The 21,091-nt window shown below is 39.6% G+C and overlaps 1 protein-coding gene across 10 annotated transcripts in view; it reads left to right on the top strand.

The window, feature by feature from the left end:
* Fn1 (fibronectin 1) overlaps positions 1-12,617 on the top strand; it is a 64,501-nt gene extending 51,884 nt beyond the window's left edge. For 5 of the 10 annotated variants that reach the window (XM_046439551.1, XM_046439556.2, XM_046439554.2 and 2 more), the window contains 10 exons: positions 7-96; positions 318-497; positions 1,087-1,176; positions 2,106-2,560; positions 3,657-3,795; positions 6,263-6,418; positions 8,329-8,454; positions 8,954-9,060; positions 11,450-11,563; positions 11,893-12,617. In XM_046439551.1, coding sequence (XP_046295507.1) covers positions 7-96; positions 318-497; positions 1,087-1,176; positions 2,106-2,560; positions 3,657-3,795; positions 6,263-6,418; positions 8,329-8,454; positions 8,954-9,060; positions 11,450-11,563; positions 11,893-11,964 — 1,529 coding nt within the window. In that variant the 3' untranslated portion in view covers positions 11,965-12,617. The remainder of the gene's footprint in view (positions 1-6; positions 97-317; positions 498-1,086; positions 1,177-2,105; positions 2,561-3,656; positions 3,796-6,262; positions 6,419-8,328; positions 8,455-8,953; positions 9,061-11,449; positions 11,564-11,892) is intronic. The other 5 variants (XM_046439560.2, XM_046439559.2, XM_046439558.2 and 2 more) reach the window with 2 other exon arrangements.
* The last annotated feature ends 8,474 nt before the right edge of the window (positions 12,618-21,091 follow it).

Genomic DNA, 21,091 nt, shown 5'->3' with positions numbered 1-21,091 from the left:
TCCCAGGTTTGCAACCCGGCACGGACTACAAGATCTACCTGTATACCCTGAACGACAATGCCCACAGCTCCCCCGTGGTCATCGATGCCTCCACTGGTAACTGCTTTGTGCTGAGGGACACCACTGGCTTGTAGTATAATCAGACACATGAACTTAAGAAACAAATGAAGGGTCTTTGTAATATGACTCCCTGTGAACCATGTGAAGAGCTTACAGAATTTCACTCTCTTAAGTCTGATTAAAAGGGCTGGGGGAGGGGAATATGGGAGCATTTTCTTGGCTTTTATTTTCTGAAACTTAGTTTTGCTTTCTTTTAGCCATTGATGCACCATCCAACCTGCGCTTCCTGACCACCACCCCCAACTCCTTGCTGGTAGCATGGCAGCCGCCCCGTGCCAAGATCACTGGCTACATCATTAAATATGAGAAGCCTGGGTCCCCTCCCAGAGAAGTGGTCCCTCGGCCCCAACCTGGTGTCACAGAGGCCACTATTACTGGTATTATGCTCCCTTTCCTCTTTACTCCCTCCAACAGTCTAAGTCTTGAAACTCCATTTGTATCTTTGATGCTATATCATGAGAAAGGGAAGCCCTGCACTTCAAAAGGCATTCTCCACACAGTACCAGGAGAACTCAATACATCTCAAAAGACACTAGTTCATGAAAATGCAAGTTTTAATATTGTTAGTGGCATAACTAGATTTTGGGTTTTTTGTTTGTTTGTTTGTTTATGTTTTGTTTTGTTTTGCTGTAAGCTTATCTGTCAGTTCAGTGCTAGAAAAAGATGTTTTTCAAAGTAAACTAAGTGTGATCCTGCCATCATATTCAGCTCCCTATAGCTCTGGTATCTTGCAGGACTTGCCTAACTGCTGTGTACCACAGAGTAGGTCTGGAGGCAGAGCCACCCCAACCACCCACATTGGAGAGAATGCCTGGAATGGGGCATAAGTACTAGTTTTACCATTTAAGAGGTCAAGGGCTGGCTAGCAAGGGATGCTTGCTCCCCAGGAGCCTCAGCTGCTGAGACTGACTCCTGCATGAGTGGCTGAGCCCTCCATATGACATGACGTTCTATTCTACCCATCAGGCCTAGAACCAGGAACCGAGTACACCATCTACATCATTGCCCTGAAGAACAACCAGAAGAGTGAGCCCCTGATTGGGAGGAAAAAGACAGGTAAAAAACACTTTCCGGGTAATAAGAGGAACGTTAAGACCAAACTAATGAATGATGGATTTTGCATTGTGAAAAGGGTCTCCATGTTTTGATGTGTATTTCATGGATGCTTTTCTAATGGCCCAATGTATATTTTGTGCTCTCTGACAGGAGGAATAACTGAACATCCTCTGTAGAGTTCCATTTTATTTATTAAAAGGCCAGTCGATATAAAACCTTGTTATTACCTTTCAAAAATTCAAATCCGATATGAAATATAAAATCACGTTGTTATTGCTATTCTTCTATACTTTGTGTTGACTATTTTTTTTTAAAGGGAGGGATAGAAACCCCTTCCATTGTCTTATTATTTGATTTCTGAAACTTGGAACTAAATAATGTTTTACTTTGTCATTTGGTTTTAGTTGAATTTGGAGAAAATGCTGTACATATGGCAATAGGAAAGCTTTCAAAACAAATATGTGTTCTTACCTATTTTTACCATTTTCAACCATGAAAACTATTGATTTAAACCTCTGTAATTCTCATACTTCTGATACTGACATGATTGCTGTGGGTTCTAGTTCCTATAATTTGTTTCTCAGGTTTAAAGAGAGAAGAGAATGGGGTGGGCAGGCACTACACATTGCAGTTTCATTAGGCTTAATTTGAACAGAGGCAGCTTCTATGGTGCTCAGTGGTTCAAAGCTTTGTGTCTCTAATAAATTCATGCTAACACTTTTTTTCTTTCTAAACTATAAAGAAACCTTTGAGAAAAATCATAAAGTTTTCTTTCTGGGAAAAAGTGTTTTTTGTAATCTGAGAACTGCTGGTTTTCCAGGGGCTTTGATCAGGTTGATAAACAATCTTCATTGCCTGAATTGATAATGGTTGCTACTTACTGAAACTTAACGCGCTTTGCTTTTTTTGCTCTAACCTCTCTTGGCTAGATGAGCTTCCCCAACTGGTAACCCTTCCTCACCCCAATCTTCAAGGACCAGAGATCTTGGATGTTCCCTCCACAGTTCCAAAGACCCCATTCATCACCAGCCCTGGGGTTGACAATGGAAACGGTATTCAGCTTCCTGGCACAAGCCATCGGCAGCCCAGTTTTGGGCAACAAATGGTCATTGAGGAACATGGTTTTAGGAGGACCACACCACCCACAGCGGTCACCCCCGTAAGGCATAGGCCAAGACCATACTCGCCGACTATAGATGAGATTCATGTCCCCAGGGGAGAAGTAGACTACCACCTCTACCCTCACATTACGGAGCTCAATCCAAATGCCTCTACAGGACAAGAAGTTCTCTCTCAGACAACCATCTCTTGGACCCCGTTCCAGGACAGTTCTGAGTATATCATTTCATGTCAGCCCATTGGCACGACAGAAGAACCCTTACAGGTAATCAGCTCCCTCCCTGCCTGTGGCTGGGAAGCTCAGAAAGGAATAAATTAGAGGAAAGAAGTGACAAAGTTTTCCTTCTGGGAAAGTGTTTTGTAATCTGAGAATTGCTGATTTCCCCAGGGGCTTTGATCAGGTTGATAAGCAGTCTATATTGCCTGAATTGATAATGGTTATCAATTGGTAATGGTTATCAATTCCCATGGGCTTCTTACTAGTAGGATTAAGAGGCTCTGATGTAAAATGTCTACTTCTAGGACTTTTAGAGAGATGGCACACTTAAGCACTGATCATTTATTAAAAGTCCATATGGCTCTACTTGGGAGGATGTACCAGAGAGCATCATTAGCTTTTATTCAGTAGAGAATGAAATCATTTGTATTATCCTCACACATTGGAGGCTCCAAAGTAAGATGAACAAAGAGATGATCTTAGAAAAGAAGAAAGATATTCCACTGAATTTACATTTGTGCACCATTCTTAGTTTGTCCTTGAAGAATCACATTATCTATAGTACGTACAAGGAAAAAGAATGTAGGAGGAGCTGTGCATGTCCGCTGTTAGAAGTAATTGATTCTCTCACTAAAACCCCATCCTTTAATTTGTCCCACTGGCACAGTTTTTAAAAATGACTATGTTGTGGGAGATTCCTGAGCTTAGAAACCTGAGTTTGAGGATGTGCCATTGTTTTAAGGACTCTGTATTGTGTTGTGGTCTACTGCCCACTGTGCATGGCCTGCCTGTCTCCACAGAGAGCAGTGTCTGTGCTTGATGTGAAAGGATCATGCAGGGCTTCCATGGGCTTCTACAGAGCCACATCTAGTAGGATTAAGAGGCGGCTAGTCTCGTCGAGGGCTCCTGCTAACTATGGAGCACATAGGCAGACTTTGGGTAGGAAAATCTGAGAGACGTGACTGTTCCTTGCTCATTCCATTTCTCTCCTTGGCCAGTTGGGACTCCTATATACCCCTGGTCTTTATTAGTTTCCCTTTGATTTGTTTAAACAGTGAGGGTTAATGATAAGGGACCAGGGGAGCCCGCATCTGTTCTTTACTATAATGCTCTCTCCCCATTTTGGCTGTACCAATAATTGCAGTTCCGAGTTCCTGGAACTTCCACCAGTGCCACTCTGACAGGCCTTACCCGAGGGGCCACCTACACCATCCTAGTGGAGGCAATGAAAAACCTGAAGAGGCACAAGGTTCTGGAGGAGGTTGTGACTGTGGGCAACCCTGGTATGTAAATTCACATGTGGTTTAGGCACATGCTCCTTGTTGGACTGCACCAGAGAAGGCTTTTCCTAGTGACTGTTCCTTTGTTGCTTGTTGCCTTGCAACTGTGGGAAGTATGCCTACCATCAATATGAAGTAAATGAACAACCTTAAGTTCATTTAACTTTAAGTGTCCTCACCAACACACATGCAGTGTTAGGATAACAGGTCTGGGAAGGGCTTCAGTTATTTAGCCCAAAAGTGTTGAATCCTTCCCAGTGTCTTGAGTTGATATGAGGCACTGGTTTCCTGGTATACTTTCCCATATCTCTTCCTTCCCACCATGCTGTGGTCCCCTAGAGTGATTCTTAGTACCAAAACTAATGGGAAGTTCTCCTCTGCAACCCATCTTTATCCAAAGAGCTTCCTTATTCTAAAGTTATTTCACTTTTTTTCTCCTGATGATATAGGTGTAAAACCTTCATAAAGGTTAAATGATCATTGACTTTATTGTGGGGTGGGGACAGGTATTGGGGATTGAACCCAGGGGTGCGTAACTACTGAGTTACATCCCCAGCCCTTTTTATTTTTTATTTTGAGATAGGAGCTTGCTCAGTTGCTTAGGGCCTTGCTAAATTGCTGAAGCTGGCCTACCTTAGCCTCCCAAGTAGCTTGAGTTTCCAGGCATGTGCCACTGTGCCTAGCAACCACTGACTCTTCTTTGTAGCACCTTGCAAGTCCTTTCAAGCCAGTAGCATGCCACCTGCCTTTTACTTTGCAGCAGCTGATGATATTCACCCAGGAACATGAGATAGGATATAATCAAAATCATGAATCCTGAATCTTCCCACTAGAAGGGTCTCCTCTCCACATCAACAAGGAGTGGTAACTCCTGTCTATGCCATGTGACAGAATTTCATCCTAGGGTCCAGTTATGTAATTTCAGCCACCTTCTTCATCTGACAGAAGACTACTATTTTACATGTGTAAACTTTGGAGAATTATAGCAGCTAACTGCTGGCAGGCTGGGGAGAGGTTCTTTTGTGTTTGTTGTTAGGTATTGCATTTTGTGATTTTAATGGCAAAATTGTTGTGTGAAAGGAATTTTTGAGAACATAAAGGTTTTTGTGCTTTTCCACATCTTTTTTTTTTCTTTAAAAGATTCCATCTCCATAACATTAGTTACGGTGGAATTTTAACTCCTGAATATTTTTGGAATAATGAATCCCCATTTAACAGTCTTAAGTTATTCCTGTTTTTCTTTCCTACTCCTTATTCCTGGCAGTGGTGTTCTTCATGATAGCCAGGGTCTCTTGACTTTGAAACATTTCAGACTTTTTAGCTCTCTAAAATATATTTCCTTCTACAGTGATGCCTTTTGAAATATTAGGCACTTCCAATATCTACTGGATTTGATTTTACACTGTTAAAAAAATACACACAGTGAGATTTAAAGTCACAGTAAGTTATCATATTCAGTTTTTAGAGAATAACTTGAGGCATGCTTTATTTGCAGATTGTTTATCTATCTATCTATCTATCTATCTATCTATCTATCTATCTATCTATCTATATCAGGGACTGAACTCAGGGGCATTCAACCACTGAGCCACATCCCCAGCCCTTTTTATTTTTTATTTTGAGACAGGGCCTTGCTATTTTGCTGAGGCTGGCCATAAATTTTCAATCCTTCTACTTAGCCTCTTGAGTTGCTGGGATTACAGGCATGTACCCAGCATGCCTGGCTTACACAAATTATTTAAAACAAGTTTTTCTAAAACATAAAGAGACAAGATCTTAGGTCACATGATGAGACTATTGCTTATTCCTAACTCATGTACTTCCCATTTGATTTCTCCTATATGAAATAGTTGGTTTTATTAATAAAATCAGTTTTACTATCATAATAATTATTTTGCAAAATCTAGGATTTCCAAACTATTATGCAAAAAAATGCAATAATAAAAGTGAAGACTGTATTATAACAGTATATAAAAATGCTAAGACCTTTGCATTATAAGCAGAAGGTAGCCTCTAATAATATTTCTTAGTTTAGTGAGCACTTTCTACAGGTTGGTAAAGGGACAATGTGTTGGCTTCTTGGTCTTGTGAGAGAGATGCTAAATAATTAGCTCAAGGTCACTCAGGTCCTGATGGAGAGGCATTGCTACCCTTGTTCTCACCTAGCTTAAATTGCCTCAAGGTCCATTCCATGTTCTATAAAGTAGATTTACTAGAAATGATAATTTTTACAATTGAAGACAAAAGTGAAAGATGGGCTCCTTTTCAGATGCTGGTGGCAAGTGTCCATTGGCTACACCTTTACATCATTTATGAGACTGGCTGATGCATCCATAGAGCAGATGGAATTTTAGAGCTACCGGAATTTTTCTGTTAGATTAAGTCATTGTATATAATGTTCTGGTTTCTTCTTCTTCTTCCAAACCACCAATAATATGTCTCTTTTGCTTTTTCTTCCTTTTGCTCATAGGCCCAAACCAACCTATTGATGACACCTGCTTTGACCCCTACTCGGCTTCCCATTATGACATTGGAGACGAATGGGAGCGAATATCTGAAACTGGTTTTAAACTCACGTGCCAGTGCTTGGGCTTTGGCAGTGGGCATTTCAGATGCGATTCATCTAGTGAGTAGCTTGCTCTGATCATCCACTCTTCCTCCATCTCCTCCAGTTCCATACATTCGCATTAACGTACCAAGGAGTCATGTTTGGTAGACACAAGCTCTTCCAAACATTTGAGAAAACTGTTGGACTCAAAGTAACATTTTGCATCATTGAAAAATGATGGGAAATTTTACTTGTTGAATATTGCTTCATTTCTAGTCATATGCTAATACAACTACTGATTAAAGCAAGTTGTTGGTGATGCTTTTGAAATTTTCTGTTAAGTCAAACTCAGTGGAGTCAGTTCTCATTGAGAGTACCAGTCAGAGAAACCCCAATTCTCTTTTAATCTTTCGGGTTGAATGTGGTTCAAGGTGATGATTCATACTCATACTCATTTAGCACAGATCAAACATACACATGTACTACACACACACTCTCACATTATACACACACATCACAAATATACACATTGAATATGTGCACACATACACACACACACACACACACACACACACACACACCAGCCATAGTTTGAATATTGCTAGTAATGTAAAGGAAAATGTACAGATATTCTACTTGTCCGTAATTTAAAAGCCACTTCACCAAAAAATATTTGATTTTCAAATTATAGAGATTTTAAAATTTCAAATTACAGTGATCCTAGGATTTATCTATTGTGCTTTGAGAGTTAGTATTAGAATTTATAACCTTTCACTTATCCTTTGATTTTAGGAGATATAATCATTATTGACCATTGGTTCATTTTTACAGGTGTTAACCATTATACCATTTTATAAACAAGCCTTTTATCGACTTTTACAGAAATTATATTCATGGAAGTAAAACAGAACAGATTTTTAAAGATTTCTTAAAAGTGTTTTAGTTGACTTGTATACATGAAATGGCTTAATCCAGATTGAAATTTAAAAGCCAACTGATTTTTAGAGTGTAGACTTCTGTGTTTGGCCACCTGAAAATGGTATATAAAATTGGAGAGGCTGAGCAGAAGTATGGGCGTGCGCTGCAGTAGAGTTGGGTATGCTAACATTTGGCAGCAATGAGGTGATTGGTTTTTAACTTCTGAAAATGAACTACTTTTTAACAGTTTGCCTATTTTTTGCCTGTGTAAGTATAAGGTGCAATTGTGGGAGCAGAACTCTAAGGTTGTTTATGAGAGTCTTTAGATCAACTTACATATTCTTTGCTTGAATGTCATAATTGTTTAATGCCTTTTCTTCCAATTTGAGGAAGACTGAATTGTTGATTTTATAAATTAGAAGAAAAAATGCATTCTGATGTAAACTTCCTAAGTGTGTTCTATTTAGTATAAATCTCAGAGACTAAAAGTCATCTTTTACATATGGTAAAGGGATAGGACTTGTGGATCCTCTTCAGCACCAGGTCTCTATTTGTAGGGATGATAGCCAGGGTTTATCATTGTTTTGTCATCTATGTTTATTCTTTCTTTCAACTTGCATGCAAGAGGTGATGTCAGAAAGAAAATGCTGATCTGTTTCATTGCACTTCTTTGTATCTAAGGTCTCTGCAAATCCAAAACTGATTTTTTAAAATATATATATATATATATATATATATATATATATATATATATTCATATTCCTAAAGACTACTCTGATCCTGCTTTCATTCACCACAATTTTAAACCTTAATGAAAATTCAAATGGAAATCATTGACCAAGTGCTATGACATGATTACTGCGGAGTGCCTTAAAATGGCCTAGAAAATAATAAATAGTAGAAACTATATTTTTAAGTACAACTGAAGAATCAGTTCACAGTAGGGATTGTGACCTTTAACTTGTTATTCTTTCCAGATGTGTGGATTTTAAAATCCTGTATCCCAGTGTGCTTTTCTCTTGAGAGTCAGAACACAAATAACTCTGCCTGTGATTTTCCCACCCACACAGAATGGTGCTACGACAATGGTGTGAACTACAGGATTGGGGAGAAGTGGACTCGCAGGGCAGACAACGGCGAGATGCTGAGCTGCACGTGCCTGGGCAATGGGAAAGGAGAATTCAAGTGCGATCCCGGTATGTCATTGAGAATGGTTTCCGGAGCTCTACTGGCACACCCACTTCCATTATGGGCTGTAACTCCCATTCACAGGATGGACTGGAGACTTTAGGTCCCCTTGAGGTTTGAACAGAGGCTTTGTTCATCTTTTGATTTGGAAAAGTGGAGGTGAGCCTCAAAAAGGAGTCATGATGGAATGTTATTACAAGCCACTTTAGCACTTTTCTGAGTATTTTGATCATTATCTGCAGTGAAAATGGTGGAAGAAGTCTCTATTGGTCTGTCAATTCAACTTTTAAAATATGATTTTCATTGAACCTATTAGATCTAGTTTGTGGAAATGCTGCCTTAAGATCTGAGGAGTAGTACCTCTCTTATGATGAATTATATAAATTTGTGTAATTTGGTCTTTGATGATACAAATTTAGGATAAAATAGAACCCACCCTTGTATCAAGCTGAGTCTGCGTTGCTGTTCTTGGTCTTACATGTGCTTCTGATTTGTGCCTACATGTAGATGGGACAACATGCTATGATGATGGGAAGGTTTACCAGGTGGGAGAACGGTGGCAGAAGGAATTTTTAGGTGCCATTTGTTCCTGTACATGCTTTGGAGGCCAGCAGGTAAGATGGGATGTGCCAGGTTCCCTGAAATTTAGATATGACACAGAGGAGGCTCCTGTATTTACATGCTGTGTGCAAGGTGCCTCCGTGCCTCTTATGAAGAGTTGATAAGACTCTGGAGCATCCTCCCTGAGGATGGAAGACAGCCCCTCCCCATGCCTGCTCTTCTCAGGCTGTTCTGTTCTTCAGCACTGGAAGTGTTACCTGCTGTGGAGCACTGAGTAGCCAGCTCTATGCTGATGGACAATTTCCCTGTGGCCTTGTTGTGAAATATTTCAGATAATACTTTGGGTCTAAGAAAATTCCACTTTGTGCCCTCTCTTAGTCCAAAAATATATCCTTGTACTAAGCTTTACTAATATGCTAAGTAAATGGGACAAACAGGAAATGAGAAGTGGTCATAACTCTTACTTAATGATATAGTCAGAAATTAAATTAGTATGTATTTAAAATCAAGCTAATTAAGGAAGGTTTTTGAGTTGAGTCTGACAAATACAGTTCTGGCTAGACTGGAGTCAGCAAGAAAGGGTTTATGGAAAAGAGAAGCATAAACTGGCTGGACTTGGGATGTCTCAGATTTGGTTGAGGGAGCAGAAAGACAGTAAGCACACCCCCAGGGATAGGATGAACTGGCCCAGGTGGGCTCCAGTGAACCAAACCTCTGCCTAAGTGTCTTGTTGTCAGAAATTAGATGGCAAAAACATCCACTATTTAAGCCAGTACTCCTCAGCTATTTCTAATATATGCCCTCCTTCATTGTAACAACAGAATGCTGTGCCTTTCCCAAATAAGTGAAATTTCAAAGGGAAATGACTCTTGTAACTGGAAAGTAATGGAAGGTTATAGTCCTTCATTTTCAATGGAGACATGCCTTTCCTAACAGCGCTCCAAATTCTGATCCATGGGAAGGAAACATGCTTCTGCCCCAGGCGAGGTCCACAGCATGATATATTTGGCATTAACCAGTTACAGATGCACAAGAAGAAAATGAGCGTGATGGAAAATGTACTTTGGGGAGATTCATCTGGCAGCAGGGAAGCTTCTTCAGGGTTCTCTCTGCATCACCTTACCAAGGGACACAGCCCAAGGAAACTGATCTTATTCCATCCCTAGTGTGTGAAGGTGGTCTCTTTCTTTCAACTCCCCCTCTTTCTCTCATAAAGACTGATCATAGAACTCAGTCATCTTGGTATAAAAATGTGTAAAGGAGAATTTATTGGAAAGTAGACATCGGTCACACTTCAGTCTGTTACTTAATGAACGTGAAACCTTTCCTCTGTGACCCCTATTCTGTTCCAAAGTGCTCAATGAACCACTTATGACAGGAGTAGGAACATTCCTGATTCTGTAGGTAGTCATTGACCTGTATTATGTTAGGTGTTATGGGAACTAGGCTACAAAATGGAAAATGTCTAGAATATATAAAAGATATGAAAGAATGTATAAAATATATAAAAAAATAAGAATATATTAGTGTTCTTTGGATTGCTAGAGGAAAGTCCTGTTCAAGTTAAGTGGGCAAAAATGTCTCCCATAATTGAAAAGTTCTGTATCTACCAGCTTGAGGGGCAGCTCCCACCATGGCATCTGGAGTCTGTTGCTCTTGGGCTACCTTTTCTTTTCTAGTAGATTCCCTGCTTATGGTGACATCCATGACCAGCTTCAATTTTACCGTCTCCCAATTTAGGAACAGAGAAAGAGAACTCTCATTTCCTCACACTTCAGGCAAAAATCTGAGAGAGCTTTACTGGTGTAGCGTGGTCTGTTCCTATGCTCTACTCCGTTGCTGGCCAGAGGCAAGACTTCCATGTTACTGTCCAGGGTGGTTTAGGAAGGGAGTAGCCATACGATGCTGGAAAGACCTTGGCTAGAGTCAGCCCAACTCCATGGTGGCAGCCCCAAACCATGGCCCATTGTGTGACTTCCCTCTCCCTCCCAGCAAGCCACTCCTCTCCTTTGGATCTCTATTTCCTTTGCTGTATAATGAAGGTATGTGTCCATGTGGTCTCAAGTCTCTTTTAAAAGCTCTAGGATTCTTTGAAACAATGTCTTCCATCATCTAGTATATTAAAAAAAAAAAAAAAAAACATTGCTGAGGATGTTGGGACTGCAATCAGACTTAGCAGACTGAGTGGGATTTAGATAGGAAGAGAAGAGAGGAAATTCCAAGAGAAAGACAGTGTATGCAGAGACTAGTGTAAGCTTTGGTGATAAACCAAAATGTATTCCAAGAGTTGCAAATGCATGAGATTCTCATCAGTGCTTCTTTAGTGATTAACTGCTTTTATTTGACCAACACACAAGAGCTGAAATTCTTAACTCAAGCACTAATTATGATGCCCTTGGGTTGTCTGTCATAAGCTCCATTTGTTTCATCTCTCTCCTCCAGGGCTGGCTCTGTGACAACTGTTACAGACCAGGTGGTTCAACTGTTCCTGAAGGCCCCTCCTCAGGTCACTCCCCCAACCAGTATACACCGAGATATCATCAGAGAACAAACACTGTAAGTCCATTTGCCCCTGAAGACTCTCCCTAAATGTAATTGGGTGCATGACAGGGAATCTCTTTCTGCAGATTCCTTTCTTCTGAATGAACCAAATATTTGTTGTTGTTGTTTGTTTGTTTTTTAAAGATCTCTTAAGTGACTTGTGTGGAATACCGTATCCTAAAGCATCCTTGAATTTTTGAACATCTCTCATTGCTCAGTATATGGCTGGGCTCTTCAAACTAGAAAGTTTCCTATGAACAGTTGTCACAAGTCTCCCCTTCCCACCCACACCCCCCTATACTTTAGAGTATTTGCTACTGATTCTCTTCTTCTTCCATTAACAGAATGTTGATTGCCCAATCGAGTGCTTCATGCCTTTAGATGTGCAGGCTGACAAAGAAGATTCCAGAGAGTAATATTTGCAACCCAGCGGAACAAGCATCTATGTCTGCCATGGTCTATCCGAAGTCGAGTGATGTTAGCAGATCCCATCTTTGAATGTTTGTTTCTTTCTTAGCCTTTTGCTCTGGAGACTCCAGCTTCAGCTCAAGTCACGGCTTCTCCAAGCATCACCCTGGGAAGTGTTTTGAGACTTTTCTCATAAATGAGGGCAGTATGTTGCCTGTTCTGCTTCAGAATAGTCAATACTGCTCAGTATTTTAAATGAAATGATTCTCGGTGTGATTTGGTTTGAATAATGTATTGAATAATGTTACCAAAATTTTAAATAGGAAAGTTGCCCAAACACTTCTGCTTTCATTTAATTGTCTGGCCCACAATACTATAGGAATGGCGTGTCCTTGCTACTGTGATATTTAAAATATCCACAGTATTCACTTCTTCCAAATGATTCTAACAGTTGCTTAGAAGTGTCTTTCTCTTACCTGTTATTTATCAATTTTTCTCAGTATTTTTATACAGAAAAAAATTGTATTGAAGACACTTGGTATGCGGTTGATAAGAGAAATTTGGTATAATTATGGTTGGTGATTATTTTTTATACTGTATGTGCCAAAGCTTTACTACTGTGGAAAGACAACTGTTTTAATAAAAGATTTACATTCCACAACTTGGAGGCCACTTCTTTTTATATCAGGTATTTGGGGAGGAAATAATAATCACCATGAATGTTCTTTTTCTTTTCAATTCATCAAACATTTAGATAGCTCTGACATGCAAGGCTCTTTAATTCTTGGGTTACTTCTGTACAAGGCTTTCTGCTTTTTGCTGCAAAAACAGATTCACTTTTGTCATTTCTCCACTCTTCAAGAGCAGAGAGATTTATGTTTTTTCCCTTAACAGATTTAAGTAGCCTCTCATCTTTATGAAACATGCCAGCTAGCACTTCAGAAGCATAATTGAAACAACCTTTAGTTGCTTTTTTCTAAGCATTATTATTCTTCCCTCCCTCCCTCCCTCCTCCTCCTTTCCTTCCTTCATTGAATAAACATCTTTTCAAATAGATTACTTGTGAGGAAAATAAAAGGATAGCTGAGCTGTTAGTACTTCCCTGTACTATACTATTCAAGTAGCTTTGTCTTAGGGAATCCCCACGGTATGATAACCTCATCCAATCTGTCTTAATTCATGTCGACTGACACTTTAGCATGACTTGATAAACTACCATCTCAACAGTTGCCTTACTCATGGTCTGCAAAGATCATTTCCTTTTCAATTTCACCTTGGGGAAGCAACAAAACTCTGAGATTAAATATGACATTTAGGGGTGGGGGTATAGCTCAGCGGCAGAATGCTTGCCTAGACTGCATGAGGCCCCGAGTTTGATCCTTAGTACCATGAAAAAAAAAAAGAAAGAAAAGAAGCTGGGCATGTTGGCGCATGCCTTCAATCCCAGTGGCTTCAGAATCTGAGGCACAGAGATCAAGTTCAAGTCCAGCCTCAGCAATTTAGTGAGATTCTCTCTCAAAACAAAAGTACTAGGTGCTAGGGATGTAAGCTCCGTGGTAAAGCACCTCTGGGTTAAATCTCCAGGAGAGAAAGAGGGAGGGAAGGAGGGAGGGAGGGAGAGAGGGAGGGAAGGAGGGAGGGAGGGAGAGAGGGAGGGAAGGAGGGAGGGAGGGAGGGAAGGAGGGAGGGAGGGAGGGAAGGAGGGAGGGAGGGAGGGAGGGACGGAGGGAGGGAGGGAAGGAGAAACCCTTTAAAAATCTCACTTTCAGAATAGTAAATCATGGCATAGGAAATAGTTGATTAATAATTAATAAAAATTCAGGAAGCACGTTTTTATATACACATTTGAACTGATTTAGTTTATAAAATGCTTTGACATTCAGTATCTCATTTTGGGGAGATTTTATAGACTACAGGTCAGATGAGTTTCCCTTAGCAATATACAGACCCAGATTCCAGATATTTAATATCACTAATCTTTCAGCTTTACCAGTCTATCAGTTACAGCCTAGCTGTTCCATGTCTATTAAAACAACACAAAAAACACAGATCAAAATGATATTAAATGCCTCTCAGACATAAGTGGGGTCACCCCTGCTCATGGAAGAGAAGACTAGGACCTAGGACCAACCTACACAGTGTACAGTAGGTAATTCTATCAAAGACGCCTGCCCAAGAGAAAGCAAACCCTCATAGGTGAGGGACCAAGCAGCACCTCGGCTTAAGCTTAAAAGGTATTTATATCTGAAAACAAAGTCTACTGGATTTTCTCTGACATAACTTTCCTATGTTCACATATAAATATACCATCAGTGAAACTCCACATCACATACAACCACAAGAATGGGATCCTAATTAAAACAAGTTATACTCCATGTATGTATAATATGTCAAAATACACTCTACTGTCATGTATCTAAAAAGAATAAACAAATATAAATTATTTTAAAGAACAATCTACTGGATTTTCAAAAGCAGTATAGTAAACTTATGAATTAAACTCAGAACAAATCAAGTAAATATAAATGCTCTTTTCTGTCTGGGCATTACAATGCAAGTCATGTATAAGAGTCTTTTTTTATTAACCATTTCTCGGCAAAATCATTCAAAATAAAAACTAAGTATTTCCAAAGATCTATTACAGTTTTTAATTGACTCATGTGACTGTTCCCACTGAGAATTCTCTAAGCAAGGCAGATCAAAAAGACGTAATTAAAAGACCAATCTGGATTTAGGCAACAAATGGGAAGAAAAACCAGGTGAAAGTAATAAATATTATCAGGCTTTAAAAAGAGAAATAAAGGTTTTTAAGTTTTACTGTGCCTTGCTGTGCTTGATTTGTAGTAAAATTTGTTGTGTATTAATATTGTTTTCAGATCTAATGACCTAAAAGAATTATGCAAATTACTTATAATATCACTATGTATGTAAGGCACACTTTCTAGGGAGGTGAATAGAGAAATAATCAGGTGGATATTACAAGTTTAGGAAATGACTTTTTCTATTTAATTATATTCCCATTGAAAATTCTATTCCATTTCTAGTTGTATGAAACTCATTAAAGTGATTAAGAAACATCACATCAGCACATTTAAGTGCTGAAATTGCTTCCTATTCAGTAAGTTCCCATTACTGTGGTAGGGAAAGTGGCAGGCTACAATTTTGAAAGTCTCATTTTCAGGGAATACAATGCTGTTGTTTTTTTTTTTTTTTTTTTTTTTAAATAGTTTCCTGTTGGGACTCCTCATGTTTGGGGATATTTTAAGATTGTCACAAGGACGGCAAAGCAGAAGCACGTACAGATGACCTTAGACTAAGAAAGTTCTTTTCAAGAGTGATGGCACTTAGATTTGCAATGCGAATTGTTTTCATGATCACATTGTCCCATTCCATAATCTCATTAAAATAAGATTCAATTTGAATTGCAAACAAAATCTATATAAATTACAAATAAGGAGAAGAAAATGCCGTGTGTAATAAAAAAAAGCAAGAGAAATGGTGCTTCAGAAGCTAAAAGCCCCAAATGGAAAATTCCTTTTTTAACATTCCTCAGTAGAGCCAGATATAGATATTAAAGTGTGTTTTACATTACCTTGAATTCTTTTTTTACTTACTCTTTAGAGACATACGGATTTTAACAATTCTAGAAGCTAAGTTTATCTCTAAAACTGTTTTTATGTGGAGTCTCCCAAAGGCTTTGAAATTAGCATTGGTTGGGGATGGCAGGAAGTCACAGGAAGCACTCTGCACTCCAGGGTTGGAGTCACCCGTCCTGTGTGCTGTGCACCACAGTGGGCTTCCTTAGGTCAAACAAATTGAAGATCAGGAATTCTTCCAAGGAGCTTGTTGTATGAGAGTACTTTGGAAATGGCCATTTCCTTCCAGAAAGGAGGCACTACCTTTGCCAGGTGACCACTAGTCAGGACTTTAAATGTAAACTGCCAGTCTTTGTCTCAGCGTTGGTTGCAAAATGCTCAACAACCAAATACTGTGTTATGGCTTGGCTAGGCGGTGTCCACCAAGAGCTCCTGTATCAATGCAGGGATCTTCAGATAAAATGATTATAGACTGTGAGAGCTGAAACCTAATCAGTGGATTAATCCATCTGACAGATTAGTAATTTGAAAGGAATACTGTCCTGGGTGGTAACTGTGGGCAGGTGGGACATGGCGGAGAGGTGGATCTCTGTGGTGTGCCTTTGAAGACTTTATCTTCTCTGTGGCCCCTTACCTCTTCTCCCTCTGCTTCTTGGCTGCCATGAACCAAGCAGGGCTGTTCTACCACACCCTTCCACCATGCCTCACCTTGGGCCCAGAGAAATAGAGTCAGCCCTGGATGGACTGAATTCTTTTGAAACCATGAACCAAAATAAACTCTTCCTCCCCTAAATCATTCTTGTTAGATATTTGATCACATCAATGAAAAACTGACTAACACACACTGAAAAGCTATTTTGACTCAAAAGCATCCTGCTCTGGTGGAGGAACTGAAACCCTCCTACATTGTTGGTAGAAAGGAAAATGGTGCTGCTGCTCTGGAAAACAGTCTGGTGGCATCTCAAAAAGCTAAATATAGACTTACCATATGATCTTGCATTTCCACTCCAAATACCCAAGAGAAATGAAAATATAAGTTCGGATCAAAACTTGTACACAAATGTTCACAGTGACATCATTCATATCAGCCAAAAAGTAGAAACAACCCAAATGTCTATCAACTGAATGGATAAACAAAATGTGGTGTATCCGTGTGATGGGATTTGTCTATGAAAAGGAATAAAGTACTGGTACACTCTGCAACTCAAAGTTTCAAAACATTATGCAAAGTGAAAGCTAGATGCAAAAACATTATGCTAAGTGACCCCATTTGAAAATGTCCAGCATAGGTCAAACCCATAGAAACAGAAAACAGATAAGTGGTGGCCTAAGGTTGGGGAAAAGAGAGAATGGGAGAGCATGAGTAATAGAAACAAAGCTTCTTTTTAGGACAGAGAAAATATTATGGGACTAGATAGTGGTGATGGCTGCACAGCTTTGTGAATACACTTAAAACCACTGAATTGTATGCTTCAAAATGGTTAAAATGGTAAACTTCATGTGATTTTATCTTGATAAAGAAAAATATACTTAACAGAAAGTATCTTTTATATCCCTGTGCTTATTCTAAGAAGTAAAAAACAGAATAGATGAAGGTTGAAAGAACGCAGGAGCTTTCTGGTTACCAATCTGAAATGTAAGTAAAAATATCCAAAAATACACACTATTTTTGATAGTAATACCCATAAATTAATATCATCTCCCACTACTCCCCATGCCTCCATATACACAAAAACAATATGAAAAACAGCTTTTATCATGTCCCAGGTGATGTTCCAAGTGTCCTTAGTATTTTTTTTTTTTTATTCCCTCTTTGGAGCAACCCTATAAAGTGAATATTGTAGTTACCATCATCCTATAAGTAGAAAGTAGGAAAGGCTAAATGAATTGCCTAAGGTCCCCATGGCTTGTGAGTCATAGAGCTGGGACTCCAAGCTGACAGATTAGCTCCAGGGCACATGCTTTTAACCAGAAGCTCTTCAGTCTCTGCAAGAAGTGAATCTATCTCCATTGTACAAAAGCAGCAAACTCCAAGAGGCTAAGGCACCCACCCATGATTACCCAGCTGCTGAGTGGAAAACAAGGTGGCATTTATCCTAAAAGACACACAGCTGATTTTCTGGAAGAAGAGGTGTGATCAAGAACAAAAATGTGCAGGGCTGCTGGCAAAGTTCTATTTCATGACCTCACTGATGATGAATGGATGTTTAAAAGGTACTCTTTACAGATTTTTCATGCACTTTTTCCATGTTCACTTACAATTTGTTTTGTTTTGCTTTGTCTTAGATAAATTTGTGCCTTGCAATGTTCAGCAACAATAAGGTTTAAGAATATCTAAATAGGAAAGGTAGTAGAATGAACCGGACCTAACTTTCCCGTGGATACATGACCACATTACTTTTAATCCCAAAAAATGGGAAATTATACTCCGCGTATATATGATATGTCAAAATACAGTCTACTCTCATGTATAACTAAAAAAAAATTAGATTTCTAAAAAGAATATCTAAGAATGGAAGTCACTGGAGAGCTTAGAGCCCTTCAGGTTTTTGTGCTCTGAGGAAGGGACACTGATTAGGCTTCAAAAAGAAGGTGCTCCTGGTGTCATAGGACCAGGCAACAGACTGAGTGAAGAGCGGCTCCAATGGATGATACAAAAAATAAGGGGTGCTTATCCCTGTGCCCCAGTACTCCCCCAATTTAAAGTTTATTGATCCAGGTTTATTTTATGGGTCTTCTGCCCCTCTTTACCACTGAAATAACAGGCATGAGGTCCTTAAGCTTTTCATTTAAACATCAATCTTGAGAGGTTTGTTTTTATTCATCCCCTCTCCCATGCTGCGGAATTCAACCCAGGGGTATCCCCAGCCATTTTATTTTGGGACAGGCCTGACTAGGTTGCCCAGACTGGCCTTGAATGTGTAATCCACCATCCTCAGGTTCCTGAGTCATTGGAATTTCATGCTTGCACCACCGTAATTGGCCAGTCTTGAGGTTTTGTTTGTTTGGGTTGTTGTTGTTGTTGTTTTTAGACCAGGGATTGAACCCAGAGGCACTTAACCACTGAGCCATATTCCCAGCCCATTTTGGTTTCTATTTTTAGATAGGTTTTAGCTAAGTTGCTGAGGCTGGCTTTAAACTTGCAACCCTCTTACCTCAGACTCCCAAATTGCTGGATTACAGAGATGTGTTCAAGGTTTTTAATGTTTGAATAGCAGTAGAAAGACTAGGCTAATGGGTTCGGTTTCTTCACCAGGTGCACCCAACCCTCAGTCCCCTTCCTGAACTCTTGCTGACCAGGATGAGGAAGCACCAGTCACTCTGACTCAAGCTCCAAGCAGAGCAGCCAGCACCATGGGGCAATTAGAGTTCAGGGACCAACACACCAAGACCTTTGAAGATAAAGTGGCTAAATGCAAAATAACAGTAGATTACAGATTCACAGAAATATTCATAGATGTGAAAAACGTAAATCTGGAAATGAACAGCTCCATAGATGAGACAAACAGCATATTTAAAATGAAAGTAATGAAATGGAAGATCATGTATTGCGGGTGCAGCTGCTTCTCAGTGTACTGTGAAGTCACATCCCAGTAAACCCATTCTAAGTTGAAACTATCACACATTGAAGATGCACTTCATATACTTACTGAACACCACAGCTTACCAGCACAATACGCTGCAGAGGTCAGTAGTTTGGAGCCAAGATCAATGGCTGGAAGCTACAGATTGCTGTTGTTTCCCAGCTTGAGTATTGAAGTGCGTATGGTTCCTACTGAATTCATCTTTTTTGCAACATTGCAGAATTTAAAAATTATGACTTGTCTTTTAATACTTTTTGAATATTTATTGCCTAACCATGCTTACACAAATATTCTTAAAATAGTACTACAAAACACAAACTCTGTTGTTTAACTCTTCCAAGTTAATCCATTTCTCCTTGCTATTTTACATTTGCAGAAAAGAGGACTGTGTAAGAACTGAAATTCCATCATTACCATTCATATTACTTCCTAGGCTGGAGGCACAATACATAATTTTTAAACTCAAAATAGTAATGGTTGGTGGAATTACATGTGTAAGCATGATTAGGCAATATAGTGTTAAATAGAGCAAAAACTGTTTGAATAATTATATCTTCTGTGTGTGTGTGTGTGTGTGTATTATTAGGGACTGAACCTAATACTACATATGCTATACAGATGCCTTACCATGCTACACTTGCCCCCCAGAATGATGTCCTTAATATTAACCTTTGGTCAAGATAAAAAAATAATCAGTAGCTTGGGAAAGACAAAAAATATACTTAAGGCCTGGGCCCATCCCATAGTGGCAGGCCATCCAAGACACTAAGGCCGAGGCTGCAATGTCTTATGACCTACCTGCTGAAGTTATATATTTTTTCTGCAATACTCTTAGCCTGTGTCAGTGGAGCAGAGTACTTCTAACGGTTGGAAGGTGAGTTAATATATAAATGACTCACAAAGATGACCTTGAAGAATATTTAAAAAGTTCTAAGGGAATAGATTAAAGACATGAGAAATGGGTAGGATTTATCTATAGAGGGGAACAATTCCAAAAGATTTTAGAAGACCAGATGTATGATGTAAGCAAGCAGTGATGACCACTTGCAGGACACGTGCACACACCATCCTACCTGCTTCAGGGAGGCACTGCCCTCTCATAGCCCTAACCTTTAGTACAAAAGTAGAATGTTGGGTCTATCTGGGAACCAAAATATGGACTACGTGGAGAGTTTATTTTTGATGCTAGCGATTGAAGCCAGGGTCTCATGTATACTAAGAATACACTCTACCACTGAGCCACACTCTCAGACCTTTATTTTTCTTTTTTTTTGTGGGGGAGGAGGGGACTAACGATTGAGCTCAGGGACACTGGACCACTGAGCCACATCCCCAGACCTATTTTTTGTATTTTATTTAGAGGTAGGGTTTCACTGCGTTGCTTAGCACCTCACTTTTGCCGAGGCTGGCTTTGAACTCGTCATCCTCCTGCCTGGGCCTCCTAAGCTGCTGGGATTACAGGCTTGCATCACTCAGCCCAGCTCTCTTTTGTTTTCTATGTCGGTCCAAAGGACAGAGGCCGCTAGGCACAGAAATGCACACCAGCAACCCCAGTGACTCCACAGGCTGAGTAAAGAGGATCGTAAGTTCAAGGCCAGCCTCAGCAACTTAGCAAGGACCGAAGAAATTTAACAAGATCCTGTCTCAAAGTAAAAATAAAAAGGGCTAGGGATGTGACTTAGTAGTCAAGAAGCCTTGGCTTCAATCCCTAGCACCAAAAAACAAAAACAAACAAACAAAAAAAAACACAAAACAAAGCAAAAAACACCAAAAAGAGGAGATCTTGGGCTCCTAAAATTATGGCCATCCTACATAACAGAAAAGTATGCACTAGCATTATCCACAAAGAGAGTCAACATAACTTAGTAATGAATTCCCTCTAAGGGTCCAGTTCTTCGGGGATAATTTGCTGATTATTTAGGAAGTAGAACACCATGTGACCTAGAAGCATGATA

This window comes from Marmota monax, unplaced genomic scaffold (genome assembly GCF_021218885.2).
Source record: "Marmota monax isolate L192 unplaced genomic scaffold, Marmota_monax_Labrador192_F-V1.1 WCK01_AAM20220418_F8-fsc00041, whole genome shotgun sequence".
Taxonomy (NCBI): Eukaryota; Metazoa; Chordata; class Mammalia; order Rodentia; family Sciuridae; genus Marmota; species Marmota monax.
Note: the sequence above shows the minus strand (reverse complement) of the source record. Positions and strands in the feature narration are given on the sequence as shown.